This window comes from Eschrichtius robustus, chromosome 19, assembly GCF_028021215.1.
Source record: "Eschrichtius robustus isolate mEscRob2 chromosome 19, mEscRob2.pri, whole genome shotgun sequence".
NCBI lineage: Eukaryota > Metazoa > Chordata > Mammalia > Artiodactyla > Eschrichtiidae > Eschrichtius > Eschrichtius robustus.
Genome location: NC_090842.1, coordinates 60,392,561 through 60,412,817, shown reverse-complemented (window position 1 = coordinate 60,412,817; position 20,257 = coordinate 60,392,561). Strand labels below are relative to the sequence as shown.

Below are 20,257 nucleotides of genomic sequence, written 5' to 3'. Positions count from 1 at the left end.
CTGACCAGATGTTCTCTGAGGGGCAACAGGGGTGGAGGTCAGATTTGTGGTGCTGCTTGGGAAGGTGCCTGCCGTGAGCAGAGCTGAGAAAGCAGGGGACCAGGGGCCCGCCCGGGTCTGTCTCTTGCTGGTAGCAGTTTCCACTTTATTTAGTTGAAAACAATAAATAATCTATAAATAGAACAGGGCCGGAGGCGTAGAGTGAGGTACGACTGAACAGGGGTGAAAGCATTTGATTCTGGACTGGGCAAAGGACAGGCAGAGGGCAACTTCACCTCCTCGCATTTCATTGTGTGTCGGAGGGCGGGGTGGGGGTGGGGGGGTGGGGGTGGGGTCCTTCCTCCCCACCTGCGGCTCCTCTGATAGGCCAGGCCAGGCTCGAAAGGGGCTGTGAGACGCCTGCAGAACCTGGGCAGGAGAAGTTCAGGCTGCCCTGTACAAGGCAAACGCACAAAGCACCGGGGTCAATAAATAGCCGCCTCCCAACCTGGGGGTGCCTGACCGAGGGGATCTGCACTAGCGGCGGTGACGCCCAGGACGAGACAACCTCTTCACCACCGGCGCCTGGTTTCAGATCACGGCTGCAGGAGCCGCGAGGCGGTGGCGGAGGGGGCGAGGCTGCCCTCACGCGCGGTGAGGGGGCGGCGGAGAGGCGGCGTCTGCGGAGCAGCGGGCCTTCTCAGCCAGCAGCTGGTAGAAGGGCTTGGGGGGCTCCCAGTCCTCGTCTTCGCTGCTGGAGCTGCCCTTCTTCACGATCCGGTTGTGCCGGCGGCTGAACCTGCGCGCTTTGGTGCTGGGGGAGAGGTGGCAGGATGGGCGGGGTTCCTCGGTCGCCTCCCGGCCATCTCTGTCCCACCCCTAGTGCTCTGGCCCCAGCAGTGACCAGGGCCTGGGCTGAGGGGGCGGCCAGGGCTTTATTTGGTCCCAGCGGGGGAGCCACTGGCTCCCGTGAGACCTGTCACCATCTGCACACGCGCCCGTGTGTTTCCGGGGCCAGTTGCAAGCTGGGCAGGTGGAGAGGAGAGGGTTTCAGGAGGGAGCGGGCATCAAGAGGGGAAGAGAAGGAGAAGACCAAGCGACAGGGAAGTTAAGACCCAGTTTTCTGCTCTGAGCAACTCCCTGTGGCAGAGAGGGCAAAGGAAATTTAGGGCAGTGGGGTCCAAATCCAGAATTAAGCTGTTTGCCCTTCTAAGTTACAGGCAGGGGTAGAGCGCCGCTCAGCTTCTGTCACCCCAACTCTTTCATAAGAGCTCGTGACACCCAAATCTCCTGCCCGAGGAAACTCCCAACCTGTTTCCAACATCACAGAGCTCAAGGCTCTGAAAATCAGAGCAGGATGAGGAGCGGGGGGCCCCCGCCTCCACCACCCACACCTTCTGGGCAGGGGCTGCTCACCAATATGGTCTCCGCTCCTTCAGGGTCATCATCCGCCAGAGTTGGGCCAGCTCCTTGGTGGCAGACGTGGATGCGGTCCCAGGGCAGGCTCTGGGGCAGGAGGGAGGAGGAGGTGAGGAGAGGCCTGCAGCCTCGCCTGGCTTAGGCAAAGGCCAACGGTGTGACCGTACAAGGGTCCCTGGCCCTCTCAGAGCCGCAGCTTTCCAAATCTGAGAACTCAGATCTTTCCGTGTTGCCCTGAAAGATGCCCCCTTTCGCGCCCCCTGGAGCAGATGTGGCAAAGAAGGGAGCTGGACTAAATGGTGGTTGGAAAGGGGCCACCCGGTGTCCTGGGACCTGCATCCGCCGCTCCGATACCAGCACCACCTCTTCTCCATGGAGGCTGCAGGCTGGCAAGATCGGTTCAGGGCTAGGCGCCTGATAGATCATATCAAGTCGGCCCCAAGAACTTTTGCGTGAAATCTTAGAAACGAGGAGCCCTCCCCCCACAGGGTTGCTGGGGCGGGAGACAGGACACGAGCCTGAAGCTCCTGCGGGTGAGCCTGCCCCCAGCCCAGCCCAGCCCAGCGTGATGGAGCACAAAGGCAACCCAGAGCGCGGAGTGGAGGGGGACAAGGATCCCGGGCAGCGTCCTTTGAGCCCAAGGACCAACCACGTCCGAAGGTGGCTCCTCTTTTTTCAGGTTATATACATTTAATTAATTATATTAATTAGTTCATTATATTAATTAATTCAAGCCAGTTAGTTTCCTTGTTTTCCTAAGTCTGAGCTGAGTTTCACTGCTTGCAGTGCTCAGGCCTGACCAGTGCCACGGGGCCAGGGGGAGGCCGGGAGAGCGTGGCTGAGGAATGCGTCGGCAGCAGGGGGTGGCACGCTCTGCAGGTGGATGGACAGTGAGGTAGCGCCCCAGTCAGGGCCCAAGAGGACGCCCTCCCACCTGATGTACTGCTTCCGGTTCATCCTGCAGAACATGATGAAGCCATTGATACACTTCTTCTTCATCTGGGTGGGGCAGGGGGCTTGCTTGCTCTCCTTGGGCTTCACGAGGCCCCTGCCCGCCCTGCCCTTCCTGGCCTTCCTCCCGGCGGCGCGCAGGGCTGAGGCCCGCTGGGCGGGGGTCCACGTGTAGTCCTCATCCTCATCGCTGGAGGACTGCAGGCCCTCGAGGTTGGCCTGAGTGTCCTGGGTGGGAGACAGAGAGGTGAGGGCGGGCAGGAGACGCGGACTGACCAGGCGGATGGCTTTCTGTCTCCCTCACCTCCTGCTGCCTCCGCGCCGAGTCTGTGTCCGTGTCCTCCGAGCTGGGGCTGGACGACACCTTGCTGTTCTCACTCAGCGACAGATAGCAGTGGTCCAGCGAGACCAAGGACCGGCACTGGCTGTGGGAGTCAGGAAGGTCTTTGGGGGCCTCAGGGGGTGTGTCCTGGGGGGTGAAGGAGAAAGGTGGGAGGAGACGGAGGGGGGCAGTGCCGTCCCTTCACGGCCCCCACTCACTGCTTTTCTAGGAGGTCACACGAGCATCACCACAAACAGCTCAGGCTCAAAACGGCCTCGTCCAGACACCTCCTCAGAAATTCCAGCAACGGTTCCCCAGTTCCCACAGCGGGTCAGAGAGGAGGGGGCTGGGGGTCTTCTGCCTCCTATTCTGGGGCACTCTCTCTCAATCCCATCAGTTTACCACCTTGCGAAGTAGCCGTGACGCCCCGGACAAGTCTTAACTCCTCGGAGCCTCAGTTTTACGCACGGATGGTGTCACTACACATCCTCTGCAAGGCCGAGAGGCACTTGGTGCAGTGGCTGCGCTTCCAAGAGCTCCGCTAAAGGTGTCTATTTTTGTTTCTACAGCAGATTCAGCTATTCATTGAGGCAAGGGGGCCACCTTCCCACACACTGGAGGGAGAATCATTTGGGGATCGGAGCTGGGGCTGCCCCTCTGGCAGTCAGACGTTGAGCTGCTGGAGCAGACGGTGCTACGGAAATCAGCCCGGGGGCCTGGGAAGGAGGCTCTTTCCAACTGAGGATCCTGGGGGTCACCTGCTGTTTTCAATTTCCTCATCTGTCAAATGGGGTCACAAGAGAGCCTGACTCATAGAGCAGTCGTAAAATTATGTGGAGTCTTTTCTGGGCACCTGGCAGCTTTTAGCTTTTATCCTTTGTGTCTGGTTCATTCTAAGGGCCCAGCACAGAGCAGGGCGCCTGGTGGCCAGCAGGCAGTGTTCAAAGGACGGGCAGGCAGGTGAGGGCACAGATGGTGGATGAGTCTCTGGAAGGATGAGGAGAAGCATGATGGATGGACAGGTGAGTGGGGGAGGAGCTGAAAGGTCGAGGGGACGGATGAGTGGATCAAGCAGGTGGAAGGAAGGATGGACGTGTGTGTGGACAGATGCGTGGGCAGACGCCTACCTTCTTCTGTGGTCCCTCAAGCGTGCAGGCAGAAGGTGAAGATGCAGGATCTAAGAATACTTCTTCAGAGAGAGCTGTCGGGGGCGGGGAGGGAGACCAGAGGGGTGGCTGGGACAGAAACACCTCTCTCAGGGCACTGTGCCTCTGTCCCGCCATCCCTGCTAGCCGGAGTGCCCTTCTCTGGCTTTTGGCTTTGGGATCTTCTGCCCCAAGTCCAAATCCAGCTCACAGGCCAGCTCCCGTGGGGAACCACCAACCTGGGCAGAGCAAGTGGGTCCCTATTACAGGCTCCTGGAGCCTTCCACGCACCACGCTGGCCTGGGGCTGCTCCCCACCAGGCTGTGGACTCCTCGAGGGCTGGGATGGGATTCATCCTGGGTGGGATTCATCCCTGGTTATCCAGCACTGCCAGCACAGGGCTGCACACTTGGTGGGCGTCACTGTAGGTGTTTTTTTTTGAATGAACCAAGCATCAGGTCCAGCCCTGGGTGCTCACCTTGGGTCAGGTACTCGGTGCCATCCTCCAGGATCTGTTCTGGCTGCAGTTTCCCCGGGGAGCTGAAGAGGGAGGGGCTGAGCCCTAGGATCTCGCTCGGGTGGCCTGTCGCCTTCCAGTTGTCAATCTGGGGAGGCCCCAAGGTGAGTGGGCTCCCTGAAAAGGAAATATCAGGCTTGAGGGTATGTCAGAGGTTGCCCTCTCCCCCAGCACAGCAGCTGGCTTTGAGCAGATGGTGCCAGACACTGGGGAAAGGTGACTGTGTCAATTCCTTGTTGTGGGTGCTTGGAAGAGGAAATTAAGAGGCACGATGCCTGGCATCTTGTTAGGGATGCCCAGGAAAAAAATCAATATCATGATGTGCCAGATGCAATAGACTGATTTTTAGCTATCTGGAGCTCTGTGTTAAGAAAGATTCTGAGGCAGTGTCTGGGATCAACAGAAAGAGTAATGATTGATCAGCAACGTCTGCCATGGCAACCGATGGCTCAGGGACAGTGGGCAGGCTGTGTGTTGCCATCCCTGTGCTTAGCGGACATCCATCCCTTTCCCGCTCTCCCCCCTTCCACAGACATCCTCAGAAGGAAGGTACCAAGAAGACCCCACACCAGGCTACAAGGAGGAAAGACAGAGCTTCAGTCACCATGGTTGCTGCCCTTTGGGGTCCAGGCAGGAAGCCAAGGGTCAGCATCTGGGGACTCCTTGTCCACCTCCTCGCTGTAATCGTACACCAGCTTCTGCCTGCAAGAGGTGGAATTGAAGAGGCAGACCTGGAGCCCCGGGCTGGAAACACCGTGGGCCCTGGGGCGAGCCCTTTCCCCTTTGGGTGTCTCAGTGTCGCCCACTGTGGACTCAGACAGGGATCTCTCCGTGCCGGCCGCTGGGGGGCGCCCGCCCTCGAGGAGCTTCAGGGCTTATAAGGAGAGGCCAGCTGTAATCAGAGCTGACTAAACTGGGGCAGAGCTGTGATGGGGCTTTGAGGAGGACACAGACGGCGGGCAGGGCAGGAGGGAGGACGGAGCTGAGCTAAGCTTGAAGGATGGGTAGTTTTCCAGGTGGACGAAGGGATCAAGCTTCCAGGAAGAGGGAACAGAGGGTGAGAAGCCCAGAGGGGACACGGGCGTGGCTCCCGCAGGGAGTGGCGAATATTTGGTGGTGTTAAGGGTAAGGTTCGCAGTTGAGGAGCAGGAAAGGGGGCTGGCAAGGTGAGCTGGGACCAGAGAGGGTCTCAAATGCCAATTAAGATATCTGGGCTCTACCCAACAGGAGGGAGTAGCTTAAAGCTGAAAACTGACATGATCAAGGTCTTGTGTGTTAGAAAAGCCATGCAGGTGACTAGTGGGGACAGGCTAGAGGGCGGGACGGGAGGCAGGGAGGGGCTGCGGCCCTGGTCAGCACCTAGGAAGCAAGGCTTTCCCTCGAGCTCACGATGCCTGACACAAAGCTAGGCCCTCGGAGGTGCTCACTCCACAGACACCAGTCGAGGATGGTGATTGACCCCATTTCTCACCAAGCCTTAGCCAATCCCACCAAACGCCTCAACCTCCTCCACTCACATCCCCGGGCTTCCCTTACCTGGGACGGGGCTGGGTCCTGTTGAGAAAATAGATCCTCTCAACCCCTTGCTGGGCCTCGAAGGCAGGGTAAGGCCCCGCATCCTGGGCACTGTTTTTGCAACAGCAGCCTACGGGGGGTGGAGCAAGTCAGGATGGTCACTCCTGTGACGGGCCCAAATCCCGGGACTCACAGAGGCAGGGACGGAGAGGTGCTGGGGTATGCCACAGCCTCTCCCTCCCCCCATCCCAGCCAAAACCTCAGGCTCTGGGGCCTCTGCGTGAGGTTTGGGGGCTCCCTGAATCACCCGCAGGTTTCTGGAATCCCACGTCCCTATCAGAAGCTCTAAGGAAGATAAAATCCTTAAGCAGAATGATGATGATGAAGATGACGAGAGCAAACAAGTATATAGTGCTTACCAAGGCAGCACGGTTTTAATCGTTTTACATACTACTCGGTAGCCCTTTACCAAAGGGTATGGTTTTTATAATACCCATTTACAGTTAAGTAAACTGAGGCATTGAGATATCAAGTAACTGGCCCAAGGTCACAAGATTAGCGCAAGATCTGGGACACCCTCCCTCCCCAGGTGGGTCAGGCGCCTCCTTGGGGCTCCCACAGCCTCCTGGGCGACCCCAGGAAGTGAGAGCGTGGGATTCCGTCACTGGACTGTCACCGGCACCGCGCACGTGGCCTGGCCCAGAGGAGATGCTCTGGGAGGAAAGGCTGAAGGAACAGACAGAGGAATAGGATGACCTGAGGCCTCGCCTTCCGGTCGCGCCCGTATCTCCTGGGGGTGTCACACGTTTGCAAGCTGGCAAAGGGATGGGGACTCACAAGAGCGTTTGTCTGGCTGCTTCAAGTGAAGGAAGGCTCACGAGGCGGCCCTGCTCTTGCCCCCAGTCCTGTGACCCTGTCCCCTGCTTACGCCCCCAACAGAGCCTGAAGGGAAAAGGAAACTTGGCAAGAGGCTGCGAGACAGCGTCTCTCTTGTCCATTGTAGAATCCCTGGCGACTAGGACTGTGCCTGGGACGTCGAGGGTGCCTGACAAGTGGTATATAAACGAGTGGCTAAGTTAGTGGAGAGGAAAAGACACCAACTTGAGACGTCACAGTGGACGCTGTTCTCAGCCACATGCAGCAGTGTCAGCCAGGATCTTCCTCCCTTTCTGTCACCTTGAGACGGGGATGACACAGCCTTGGGGTGACTGCAGGAGTCGAGGCATCTTGGAGGGGTGATGGTCCCCACCATGTTTCCTCCTCTCTTGTCTGGGGATGGGGTCACCTGCTTCTCAGGCTTGTCCAGGGCCAGAGAGCGACGAGGGTTCTGGGCCCGGGTCTGGCGTTCTAGGAGAGCAGAGAGATGGCGTCAGACAGGGCTGGGGGCCTGACTGTCACCAGAAGGTGGCTGAGGTGGGGGTCTTTGCTCTGGGCCCAGTAACCTGCTTCAAAGCTCTGCCTGGCCTGGTCACTCAGTCCTTCCCGGAGAGGCCCAGATCCTCAGTTAAAGATCACCTAGTCGGATACCCCCTTCCCCTGCCCACACGTTAGAATCACCTTGTGAGCTCTGAAAATACTGGTGCCCAGGTTCCACCCAGATCACTGAAGCCCGACTTTCTGGGTGTGAGGCACAGGCAATAGGCATTTTTAAAAGCACCCCAGTGATTCAGAGGTGCAGCCAGAGCTGGAAATCATTGATTAGGTCCAACTCCCTTTTTAAGGACATGGGAACGGGAGGCTCGAAAAGGGGAAGGGACAGGTAGTGTTAGTAGCAAGGCTGAGGTGGGACCTGGGACACTTGCCTCCCGCACTGGGGTGCTTCCGTCACCCCACACTCCCTGCTGCCCTGGCCCAGGGATGGATGACTGGTCAGAGAGATGATAAATGCTGACAGCAGCTTCCATTCCTGGGCACTGGCCACGTGCCCCATCACTTAAGCACTGCTTGAGCGGGGTGCGCCTGGCTCCTAATCTGAGGACCACCCTGTGGCAGGCCCTCCAATTTCCAGACCAGGAAGCTGAGGCTCACAGGAGAAGAGTGACCCACCCCCAGGCCTCGGAGCTAGGAAGAGAAGGCACCACAGCTGAACCCAGGCGCATCTGAATCCAGAGCCTCGTCAAGGGCTCAGGATTGCCGACTGGGCCTCCCGGGAGTGGGGACGGTCCTGGAGAAGGAGCCCCGCTCCCATCTGACCCCTGCACCCTCTTCTATCTCCACGGACGGCTTGTACCTGATGCCTGGGCCAGCTTCTTCTTCCGAGGTTTCCGGCAGCCTCCCCAAAGATGGGATTTATGAGAGTGTGGGGTGCTGGACGGGGTGGAGTGTCTCCACTTCGCTGGGCCCGCGGCCAGCTTCCAACCCAGCCCTGCACAGGACGGAGAATGAGGCAGGTCAGATGCCCTCACCCTCATCCATCCCGAATGCTGCCTCTGGACAGCACTTCATGATGGACAGGGAGCAGGGAGGCTGCCACGGTCCCCAGACCGACTTTACAAATGGGGAAACTGAGGTCCCGGGAGGAGATGGGACCTGGCTGAGGTTGCGCAGCCAGGCGGCAGAAGTACAGGCGAGAACTCAGGTGTCCTCAGGGCCATTCCGGGCCTCGGCTGAGAGGGAAGACAGACCCAACACTTCCCAGATGCTTCCCCGTCTTCCACCTCCCAAATCAGTTCTTCCTGCAGCCTCCTCAAGATGGTAGGGGCTCCAGCATCCACCCTGGGTGGCCCGGGGCCTCTCCCCCAGGCCTCTCAACTCTTCCTCATTAACGTCTCCCAAGGACTTCCCTGGTGGTCCAGTGGTTAAGACTCTGCGCTCCCAAGGCAGGAGGTATGGGTTCGACCCCTGGTCGGGGAACTAAGATCCCGCATGCTGTGCGGCATGGCCAAAAAAAAACCTCCCAAATTTACCTACTTCTGTCTACGCCCTCAGCTATGGTGCTACACTGGCCTCATCGCCTCCCATCCAGATCACCCCTAAAAGTATCTTCACTCATCTCCCCCACTCCAGCTTCTTACTTAATAGCAAGTCCCCACACTAGATGTCAGGCACCTCTTCCTCAAAGAAACTCTGATCATGGCTTTCCTCTGGCTTAAAGGCCTTCAGTCATTCTCATCTTTTTCATCTCCCTCCTCTGCCAGGCACTCGAGGCCCTTCAGAATCTCGTCCCTGCCTCATCTCCTACCCTTCTTGCCCGTGTATTCCTCACACCAGTAACCATAGCAGCCGGCACACACAGCATGGGATGACTGGCTTGTTCCAGGAGCCATGTTACAGCACTCTTTACATGTATTAACTCATTCAATCCTCACAACAAACACAGAAAGGGGGTATGGGTCCATTTTGCAGATGAGGAAACTGAGGCACAGAGAGGTGTAGGTCACAGGACGTGTGCCTGAGTTGGGACCTGGCTCAGGAGTCTGCGCACATCATCTGGGTGCTACACGGCCCCTCCAGTCATACCCAACTGCTTGCCTGTCCCCAGACGTCCCACATGTGTCTTCTCGTGCCTTCAGACTCTTGTTCACCTTGTTTCTTCTGCCTGGCATGGTTCCCCCTTCCCTGTCCTCGAAGGCCCAGCTCCAAGGCCCCTCCCACCACAGTCTTCCCAGACGCCCTCCTCTGGGGTCACAGCACTCTGGACATCCCTCTGACTTGTCCCGTGAGACAGGCTGTGAGATCCAGGAAGGACTGGACCCGTCTAAGTCACTCAGCGTCCCTGACGGCCAGGACGATGCTTGGCACGTAGCAGGCGCTGCGAAACGTCGGCTGAACTTACTTACCCCCCAGTCCACCGTTCCCATCGGCGGTATGGAATTCGAGCAAGGCCCTGGCCGCATCGATGCTTCTCTGGAGGTAGTGAATGTAGTGCAGGACGTGCAGCAGAATCTCCTTCTGCCCCCAAAAGAAAGACAGGGTTGAGCGGGGGCCTGAGATGACGTGAGGCTGCTGGGGACCGGGGACCCTGCCCCAGCAATCCCCCCATTGGCAGAGAGGTTCCTATTCTGCCCTTTAGTCCTCACTGCGGCCCAGTGAGCCGGCGGTTACAGCTAAGGAAACGGAGGCTCAGAGCGCTAAAGGGACTTGCTGGGCTACAGAGAGGAAGTGGCAGAGCTGGGATCTGAACCCAGGCCTGCCTGCCTCCTGGTCCAGTTTTGGGGGCTCACACTGCTCAGCTTCCCACCCCTGGCCCTTGGCACACGCAAAGCCCTCCTCTTCTCCCCACAGACTCCCTCCCTGGCTTCTCGTCCTTTGAGCCTCAGCACAGTGTTCTCCCCTTCTGGAAGCTTTCCTGCCCTCCTGACCCCTCACCCAGGCTGGGTCAGATGTCCCTCCTCCGCACTCTTGTAACACCCTGGGCCTGTTTCCACCAAGGCACTTGCCACAGTGTTCTATAATTATCTGTTTATGTATCAGTCTCTCCCATTGACCTTGAACTAACTGAGGGTAGAGACTGTAGCTAATTGATTTCTGGATCCCAAGCACACAGAATCGAGAGGTGACTTAGTCAGTTATCACTGAAGGAATGACTCTTCCCCACAGCATCAGCGGGCATCCCCCAACCAGCCACCAAATACCGGCTGAGCCGATATTGGAGACACTAAGCTAAAAAAGATACTACCCACTAAGAGCCATGTGGAGGGGTGAACTAGACATACTTTTTTTTTTTTTTTTTAATTTATTTATTTTTGGCTGTGTTGGGTCTTCGTTTCTGTGCGAGGGCTTTCTCTAGTTGCGGCAAGTGGGGGTCACTCTTCATCACGGTGCGCGGGTCTCTCACTATCGCGGCCTCTCTTGTTGCGGAGCACAGGCTCCAGACGCACAGGCTCAGCAATTGTGGCTCACGGGCCCAGTTGCTCCGCGGCATGTGGGATCCTCCCAGACCAGGGCTCGACCCGTGTCCCCTGCATTGGCAGGCAGACTCTCGACCACTGCGCCACCAGGGAAGCCCTAGACATACTTTTGTTTGCCTTCATGGAACTTACAACCCAGGGAGGGCAGCGGACCTTAATAAACTCATAATTCATACAAAATTATCAAGTGTGTGATAAGCATTATGAATAGAAGAGCATAACAGGTGACCCTGAAATTAGACTTGGGTGTCCAGAAAGGCCTCTCTGAAGTGGCAGCATTTAAACTGAAGACTGAAAGGAGTTAGCCTGGTGAAGGAAGAACACCCATAAGTATTTTCTGGATTGAACTGGATCCCCAGAATAACAACAAAACCGTTAGCAGGAATCTTCCAACCCCAAATCAGGAAACATGGTCTGTGGGGTGGGGGATACATTGGGAGACTGGGACTGACACATACACACTACTATATATAAAGTAGATAACTAATAAGGACCAGCTGTATAGCACAAGGGACTCTACTCAATACTCTGTAATGGCCTTTATGGGAAAAGAATCTAAAAAAGAGTGGATATATGTATATGTATAACTGATTCACTTTGCTGTACAGCAGAAACTAACACAACATTGTAAATCAACTATACTCCAATAAAAATTAATTTTAAAAAAGGATGGTCTCATGAGGTGACTTATGTGAAATTGTTCCATAAAATATAATACAGTCACTGAACTCATTTAACCTGATCCAGGGAAGGAAGCTATAATCTAACTAAGGAATAACGTGACACAGCCAAGAGATTATTGGTTTGGGGCCTGGCTCTAACCTGCCACTTACTGGCTGTGCACTGGGAGCGGGTCATTTTACTTCTCTGGGCCTCGGTTTTCTCATCTGTGCAATGGGAATGAGAATATTCATTCAGCCTCGGAGGATTATCATTAGGACGAAATAAATTAGTGTGTGTGAAATCGCCCAGCACAGAGCCTGATAAATCAGTTGTCCAATAAATGCTTAGTTGATATCTGGATGAGAACACCTTCATCGGCTTCTCAAGGGATTAAATAGAAACCTTTGGGGGCTTCCCTGGCGGCGCAGTGGTTGAGAATCCGCCTGCCAATGCAGGGGACACGGGTTCAATCCCTGGTCTGGGAAGATCCCACATGCCGCGGAGCAGCTAAGCCCGTGCGCCACAACTACTGAGCCTGTGCTCTAGCGCCCGCGCGCCACAACTACTGAAGCTCACGTGCCTAGAGCCCATGCTCCGCAACAAGAGAAGCCACTGCAATGAGAAGCCTGTGCACCGCAACGAAGAGTAGCCCCCGCTCGCCGCAACTAGAGAAAGCCCACGCGCAGCAACAAAGACCCAACGCAGCCAAAAATAAAATTTAAAAAAATAAAATAAGATAAAGGGAATCAGAGAAATGGAAACAATCACAGTAACGTGCAGAGGGCTGTGATGGTCAGAGGGATGGGAAGCCACGGACCACATGGGGCAGGGGCACTTAATCAGCCAGGATGGTGAGGAAGGATACCACGGACCTAAGCTGCAGCCTAAATCTAAAACACGGGCAAAACAACGCATAATAGCTCCCACAGTTTATTCAGCAGTGGACTGAGCACGTCACACAGCCCTGGGACGAGCTGTGATGAGGCATGTCAGGCAGACTGGTCTGGTGGGAGGCTGGGGACTGACTGGGACACTGGTTGTACGTGGAGCAGGGGGCCCAGGACTGAATTTAAGGGAGGACGAAGATGGGGAAGAAATGGGATTATTAAGACAGCAGAGAATCAATGGTAAAGAAAGTGGGCTGAGGCCTGGGGAGGATTCCACGAAGAGATGTGGTCATCTGGTCAGTGACGAAATGCTGCCTGTGCCCTGACTCAACTGTCATTCCTCCAGGGCAGGGGCTGTGTCCCAGTCATCTCTGCCTTCCCCGACACGAACTTACAGTGCCTATGCACACCAAACACTCAAATGTGGGAGGACAGAGGGCAAAATCCCTCAGATATGTTTTGAGCACTGTGGTGCTCTGTGTAATGCCTCCCCCAAAGGCGTCCATGTCCTAGTCCCCGGGACCTGGGAATATGTTGCCATGTATGACAAAGGGGTCTTTGCAGATGTGATGAAGTTAAGGATCTTGAGATGGGGAGATTATTCTGGATTATCTGAGTGGGCTCAGTGTAATCACAAGCGTCCTTACGAGCAGGAGGCTGGAAGGTCAAAGGCAGAGAAGGCGAAATGACGACAAAAGCAGAGGTAGAGGAGAGACTAGAAGATGCTACGCTGCGGGCCTGGAAGGGGCTGTGAGCCAAGGACCATAGGCGGCCTCTAGAAGTTGGCAAAGGGAGAGGAAACGGATGCTCCCCTGGAGCCTCCGGCTGACCCCGTGACTTTAGTCCAGTGGGACTGATTTTGGATTTCTGACCTCCAGCGCTCTGAGAGAACAAAGTTGTGTTGTTTTAAACCACTAAGTTTGTGGTAATCTATTACAGCAGCCACAGGAAACTGATACAAGCACCTACAATTGAGAGGGATTTAGGAGAGACAACCAGCGTGATCTGGTGATTGATGGGCTGTGGTTGGCAGGGAGAAGAATAGGGTTAGGGTCAGGCAAATCTCTCCCAAACACCCACTCCTCTGAACCTCTCTGAAGGCAAGTAGAACATTCTAGATTGGATCAGTTATTGTGCATTCAAATCTTCCTCTTTTTTTTTCTTTCTGGCCGTGCCACACAGCTTGCAGGGTCCCAGTTCTCTGAACCAGGGATTGAACCCGGGCCCCAGCAGTGGAAGCACCGAGAACTAACCACTGGACCACCAGGGAAGTCCCTAAATCTTTATCTTCTTGACCAGATTCTAAGTTCTCAGAGGAGGAGGGCTGGGTTTCAAATTCCTTTGCTTCCCCTTGTTGCCGGCAGAACAGCTTCTGACATCTGACAATCTTTCCATAAATGGCTGATGAATGAATGAATGAGGGACTGAATGAGAGAAACTATAGCAAGAAAACATCACACCAAACCTTCCAGATCTCTGAATCTCATATTAAGTTGTTCGTCCTGGGAGCAAGTGTTAGCTCAGCACTATAAACATTTATTGAGTAGCCACTGGGGAGGCACCGAGAAGCTTTATCCCTACCTCATGGAGATGATCTCCACAAAGTCACAAAAGAAGGCACCCGGAAAGGGAACCGACATTTATTCAGGCCCTGTCACAGCTATCATGTCACTTTGGTCTCACAATATCTCTGAGTAGGAGGAGTTATTTTTTTCTTGTTTTATAGCTGGGAAACCTGAGGCTTGAGAGGCAGATAACCTGAGCGAGCTGCCCAGAGTTCTGCAGGTGTGGGGCTGGGGGGCTCAGATGCAGGCTGTGTGACTCCCAGAGGGATGACCTCGACCCAGCACCTTGCCTATTTTTCCCCTCCCAATTCCCCCTGCCTCCTTTGCAGGAAAGAATCCCCCAGGCTTCTAGTCATGGGATCACAGACTCCCAGAAATTCCCAGTCAGGACCATTGCCGTGTCAGTGCTGTCACTGGGTGGGTCTGTCTAGGTTTCCTAGGACAAGGGAGGTCAACCCGATTGCTGATATGTTCAGATCTGCCTCCCAAATCCACCTCCTCTCCTTCAGCCCCCTTACCTTGGTGAGCTTCTTGGCACCGGTCCTCAGGGCCACGGGTAGCAGCAATGCCAGCTCTTGCAGTCTGTTGGTGTGGTTTTTCCTCTGCCTCCTGTTTTGGGGCAAGAGCTGGTTTGGGTTAGGACATCCGAAATGAAATTTGGCATCTGACCCCCCAGACCGCTTGTCTCAGTGTTCCCCATCTCAGAGAAGCTCCCTGCCCCAGGCACCCAAGACAGAATCCTGGGCATCGTCTGGACTCCTCACTCTCCCCCATCCCCTGGTCCAATCAGTCACCAAATCTTGCCCATTCCTCCTCCAATCCCTTCTCTCCGTCCCCTCGCTCCTGCCCTACTCCATGTGCTGACATAGTTCTCCCAGCCTTCCATCTGGCTTCCTCCAAGCCATACTCTCTACGAGAGTCACGGTGATCTTTCTGAAACACAAACCTGCCTATGGTTTTCTCATCTGTGCAAAAGGAATGAGGATATTCTTTCAGAGGCAGAGGGCTACCAATAGGACTGAGTACATTAGTTACTTAATAAGCGCTTCAAACCTCTCAATGCCATCCCATTATTAAGGATCAAGTTTAAACCCTTACTTAACATGGCTTATAATGCCCCCCATGGCCTGGCCCGCCTGACCCTTCTGGTCTCATCTCTTACTTCCTTTCATTCTCTCCCATCAATGGACTTCAGCTCCACAGGACAGGTGAGGTATCTCTGCTCAGGTCCCCCTGCCCCTGTGCTCATGCATTTCTCTGGTCCCTGCAGTTGGGTGAGAGCTGAGTGGGGGGCACCGCTGTACTCTAGCACCTAGAACAGGGTCTGGCACACTGCAGGAAGTCATCACCTATCGGCTAAATGACTGGATAAATAAGGGCATGAAAGAAGTTGACTCCTGAGCAGATGCAGAACTTCCAGGATCTAATCCCTGAATTCATAATTCATACTATATCCATGTACACACACCTGTACCCCTCTCTCCTGACAGATGGAGACAGGAAGACGTTGGAGTCTCTCTCCCAAATTACACACCGCTGCCACTACTCCCGCTACTCCTTTGGGAAGGCCCAAACACCTCGTCTCCACCAATCCCTATCTCACCTTCCTTCAGGGCCTGATTCAATTGCCACCCGAGGAAGCCTCCCCCACCTCCCTTGTTTTTCTCCCCGACTCTGAATGTCCACAACACTTTGTGTCACCTGCAGCACGGCCCAGCCAAAAACACTTCCTTTATTACAGATGTATCTTTGGTTCCTACTCAGACCCACGAACTGACACCCCCTCTTTGCCAGGCCCTGTGCTGGACACTGTGGAAAGGGAGAGGAATCACTGTCCTGCCCTCGAGGACATGGGGGAGCAGTGTGGGAGACACTTATCTCCCTAACCAAACTCTGAAGTCCTGAAAGAATCGTTCTCACTCATTCATTCAGCAATTACTTATTGAGCCCCTACTATGTGCCAGGAAGTGTGATCGGTGACAGGGACAAAAGGCTATAAAACAACTACAGCCCCTTCTAGAGCCTACAATGCAGTCTGGGATAAAGTCATTCATCAAACTGTCACACAAATAAACATAAAATGGCAACTAGGACCAGAACCAGCTGTATAATTTGCTGGGGGTGGGGGCATTGCAAATGAAACTGTGGGTCCCCTTGTTCAGAAATTAAGAATTCTGGGAATTCCCTGGTGGTCCAGTGGTTAGGACGCCGCACTTTCACTGCTGAGAACCCGGCTTCAATCCCTGGTCCGGGAACTAAAATCCCGCAAGCCGCACAGCCTGGCCAAAAAAAAAAGTTAAGAATTTCAAGATGGTGAGAGCAGAGCATTAAACCAAGCATTGGGCTCTTCTAAGCTCAGGGCTCTGTGACTGCATGAATCATGTGTCCCTCCTGGGGACAAAGGAGAGGTGCTGCTCGGTGTTATGGAAACTTGTGATAGGTGGTTTTGATCTAACCTATGAGGTTTTTCCAGAGGAAGTAAACCTGGCCAGAAGCTGTTCTGAAGGATGGGTGGAGCTACATCAGTGGAGGGGGAGAGGGAAGGTTTCAGATAGAGGGAGCATGGAGAAGTCAGAGGAAATAAAGCTGAAGTGTCTGGAGCACAGAAAGCAAGGAGTCCTGTGGGGTGAGATGAGGCTGGAGGACGAGGCAGGGGCCAGATGACGCAGGGTCTTATGGGTCTTACAGGCTCACAGTATGAAGTTTTGCCTTTATCTGAAGCCCAATGAGAAGCATTAACGTGTTTTCTGCAGGGGATGGCATTTCTAGTGCACCCTCCCAGAACCACCACGAGTACAGGAGACTATACGTATTAGTCAGCTGAATGAAGGAATGAAAGAAAAACAAAACCACCAATTGGTCTCTAGTTCTTTCCTGATAGAAACCATAATTTCGAGGGGCAAGGGTGGGTGCTGGGTTTCTATCCGTGGAGAAACACTGGGTAGGTTGACCTCTAACGTCTTGCCTGGCCCTGATATTTATTTTCTGCATGCGACTTTCCTGCTGTTCTAGAGGACTCCCTAGAAGCTCCAAAGAGAAACAGCACAGAAAGCCAGGAAGAAAAAGTATCCAGGTCTATTTAAGTTCAAGGTGCTATTTGACCACGTCTGAGAAAAAGGGTTTCATATCACCTAGTCCCTGGGTGTTTCCTCTGGGTTTTGCAAAGCACTGAGAGAGCCTTCTGCACAAACACAGGAGTTCCAGGGGAAAAGAAAAAAATTGGAGGGAGAAAAAGGGTGACTAGGAAATGCAAAATCTTGGCCGCTCTTGGGCAGCGGTCCTGAAGAGGTGTGACCTGGGGCTCTGCTCACAGGGGCCTCCGGGAACTGGGCACTAGCTCTCAAGGCTGCTCCTTTCCTGGCTGGATGGTTTTGGTTTCAGCCAAGTTCTTTCCTCAGAGTCTGTTTGATTTTCACCCACTAATCCCAGCTCTGCCCTCTGATTCTGTGCGTGCGGAACAGGTCAGCTCCAGCCACATGGGTCTTTTTCTGCTTCTCTCAACTGCCAAGTTTATTCCTGCCTTAGGGCCTTTACCATCGCCTCCACCTGGAATGTTCTTTTGTCCCGATTTTTACATGGCTGATTTCTTGCCATTCGGTGCTTAGCTTAAATGTAATCTCCCTAGAGGCCTTTCCTGACTACCTGATCTAAATAAGCACATTCTTTGTCACATCCCCATATCCTTTATCAGCATCTGAAATCTTTCTCTTTCTTTCTTCCTTCCCTTCCTTCTTTCCTTCCTTCCTTCCTTCCTCCCTCCCTTCCTTCCTCTCCTTCTCTCTCTCTCTCTTTCTTTCTTATAAATATAAACATAAGGAGAGGGATTTTTGTCTCTTTTATTTATTGCTATATCCCGGACTGACTTATCCATCAGGCAGGGTAAGCACAGTGCCTAGGGCTGGTGCTACTTTTAGGGGCTTATGAGAATGTTTTAATTTCTTTTAAAACCAGAAGAGAAATAAATGAATATAATTAAACTTGGATTATATTCATATTTATACCAGTGCTGTCATAAACTATAATTTTTAATGTGTTTTAAAAAATATTTTATTTATTTAGTTGCTCTGGGTCTTTTGCAGCACGTGGGCTCCTTAGTTGCGGCTTGCCAGCTCCTTAGTTGTGGCATGCAAACTCTTAGTTGCGGCCTGTGGGATCTAGTTCCCTGACCAGGGATCGAACCCAGGCCGACTGCATTGGGAGCAAGGAGTCTTAACCACTGCGCCACCAGGGAAGTCCCTTAATGTGTTTTTAATGCAGGAGCTGGAAGGAGCCTTAATCAAGAGCCAGTCCAAATTTCTCACATTAGCTATGGGAAAACCAAGGCCCAGACCCTAATTTGCTTTAACATGTGCAGGAACTTAAGAGTAAGAGCTGTCCCAAAGTGGGACGAAGCAGGGGGCAGTCCCAAGAAGCAGCATAATAGTTGGTTACAAGGTTCAGCTTTTGAAGCAAACAGATCTGGTTGAAATCCCAGCTCTGCCACTTGCTGTGTGACTTTGGGCAAGTGCTTCATCTCTCTGAGCCTGTTTATAATTCATTTACAAAATGGAGGTGGCTGGAAAGTGTGATCTTGTCCAGAAGGTGTTTAGCACATAGGGAGTGCTCACGAAATGTTAGTTCAAGATAGAAGGTAGACAGTCATTTGTTGGGACGATTTAGGGATAAGGGATGTTGGAGAATGGGGTGGGGGTATTGTACTGGATGACTACTGTTGATAAAACTGTTGTTTTTGGTTGACCGACATCCAATTCCTCCCTTTTCTGGTAATAGTTTCCTTTGGGGAACGATCCCTCCCCGACTCTCAGTCCATATCGTTCAGAGAAGCTGACCCCAACCTCCCCTTCCACTAGGGAGCACTGAAGCAAGGTCTAGCCAAGAAGTCAAGTGATTGGTTCAGGATTGCAGCTGTAACCCAGGCTTGGCCAATCAGAGTCAACGGATCCTGGAAAGAGACTCTCTGCTAGGCTTGTCAAGTTGGCAGGATATGGACCTGGAGTGGCTGGGAGCCATCTTGCCCTCACAAATGGAGAGCCAACACAGACAAGAGCAGAGCAAAGAGAGGCAGATTCCTGGCCATATCATTTAACTCCTCAGCTAGAACCAGCCAAGCCTGATGCCCCGGAATTTTTTGTTTAAAGGATCCAATAAATCCCCTTTTACGTGTAAGCCAGTTTTAGCTAGGTTTCTGTTAATTGCAACTAAGAGTCTTTATTAATACAAATACCCCACATCTAGAAAGGGGGCAAAGAGAATGCATTGTTGGGGACCTCTGGAATTCCAGGAGGAAAAGGCAAGCGAGAGAGGCATTCTTCATTTTCTTCATTTGCTCCTTCTGAGCACAGTACCTAAGTAGAGAACCTGAACAAAGCAGACACTTATTTTTGGAGGTAATAAATGAAGACATAGGTGGGCGGAAAGTCACTGGGGAAGACAGTGGGGAATAAGATGAACTCTGGCTCTCTTCTTTATCCAGACTTTGGAGGAAGGGAGAAATCTGATCCAACCCTCAATCTGCTAGGAAAATCCCCTCTATAAGATTCCTGACACTTGGTAGGTGCTTGATGGCAAAATGAATAGGTGAATAAAAGAAAGGAAGGAAGGGCATTTAAGAAAATCAGAATGTCAAAACCTGCAAGGGCTTAGAGATGATCTTTGCCAACTACTTCAGAGTTCTCTCATCTTGAAATGGCGGTGATATTCGCACCCACTTCCTCGTGGAGTTGTTGTAAGGATTAAAGGATTTTATACAAGCAAAAGGCTTAGCAAAAAGTCTGGCAAACTAGTAAATGCTCAGTAAACACTACTGTTACTATTATTTAACCAGAGTGGCTGGAGCTGTAAGGGAGGTGGGCCGGGGGAACACTTACCTGTCCCTGGGACCCAGGGAGTTGGTCCTGGGCTGTTCAGGGGAACACAAGTGCTTGCTGGAATCCCACATCTGCAAAGAGGGGAAAAGAAAGAATTATTAGTGACCTCTGGGATTCCAGGAGGAATGCACAGCTTGACAGGCAGCCTCATTTCCCCCATCATACTCCTTTGAGCACTCAGAGATCCCAAAATAAGTCTCCAGTCCCCATAAACACAGGTCAAGAGACCAAATTAAAATGCCCAAACTCTAAACGGAAGTCCATGAATCTCAAATTGCAGATTGGGGCCCGTAAATCATGATCCAGACCTAAAACTAAAAGGAGCAGATTCCCAAACTTTGACTTCAGAACTTCAGTCTTAACAGTGAAGTGTCAGAGCCTGCAATGGGAACCAGATCTGAAAACTGTGGCTTGAGATCTCTAAACTGTGATATTAAGACACTAAAACTATGACTTTAAACTCCCACAGTGAGGACCTAGAACATAAAAAGGAGCCCTTCCCAAACCTAAACGCCCTAAACTCTAATACTGAGATGCTCTAGACCCCCAAACTGTTAATTTCTCATCTCCAAATATG

At 53.2% G+C, this 20,257-nt stretch overlaps 1 protein-coding gene across 1 annotated transcript; it reads right to left on the bottom strand.

The window, feature by feature from the left end:
• Nucleotides 1-624: 624 nt before the first annotated feature.
• Nucleotides 625-19,751, bottom strand: MEIOSIN (meiosis initiator). Its single transcript, XM_068527081.1, has 14 exons — nucleotides 19,681-19,751; nucleotides 14,332-14,422; nucleotides 9,628-9,739; nucleotides 8,079-8,213; nucleotides 6,950-7,195; nucleotides 6,156-6,191; nucleotides 5,870-5,978; nucleotides 4,938-5,035; nucleotides 4,295-4,450; nucleotides 3,799-3,872; nucleotides 2,654-2,818; nucleotides 2,333-2,577; nucleotides 1,396-1,485; nucleotides 625-793 (listed from the first exon to the last, which is right to left on the bottom strand). Exons 1-14 carry the CDS (start codon nucleotides 19,749-19,751, stop codon nucleotides 625-627), a joined length of 1,797 nt encoding a protein of 598 aa, XP_068383182.1.
• Nucleotides 19,752-20,257: the final 506 nt, after the last annotated feature.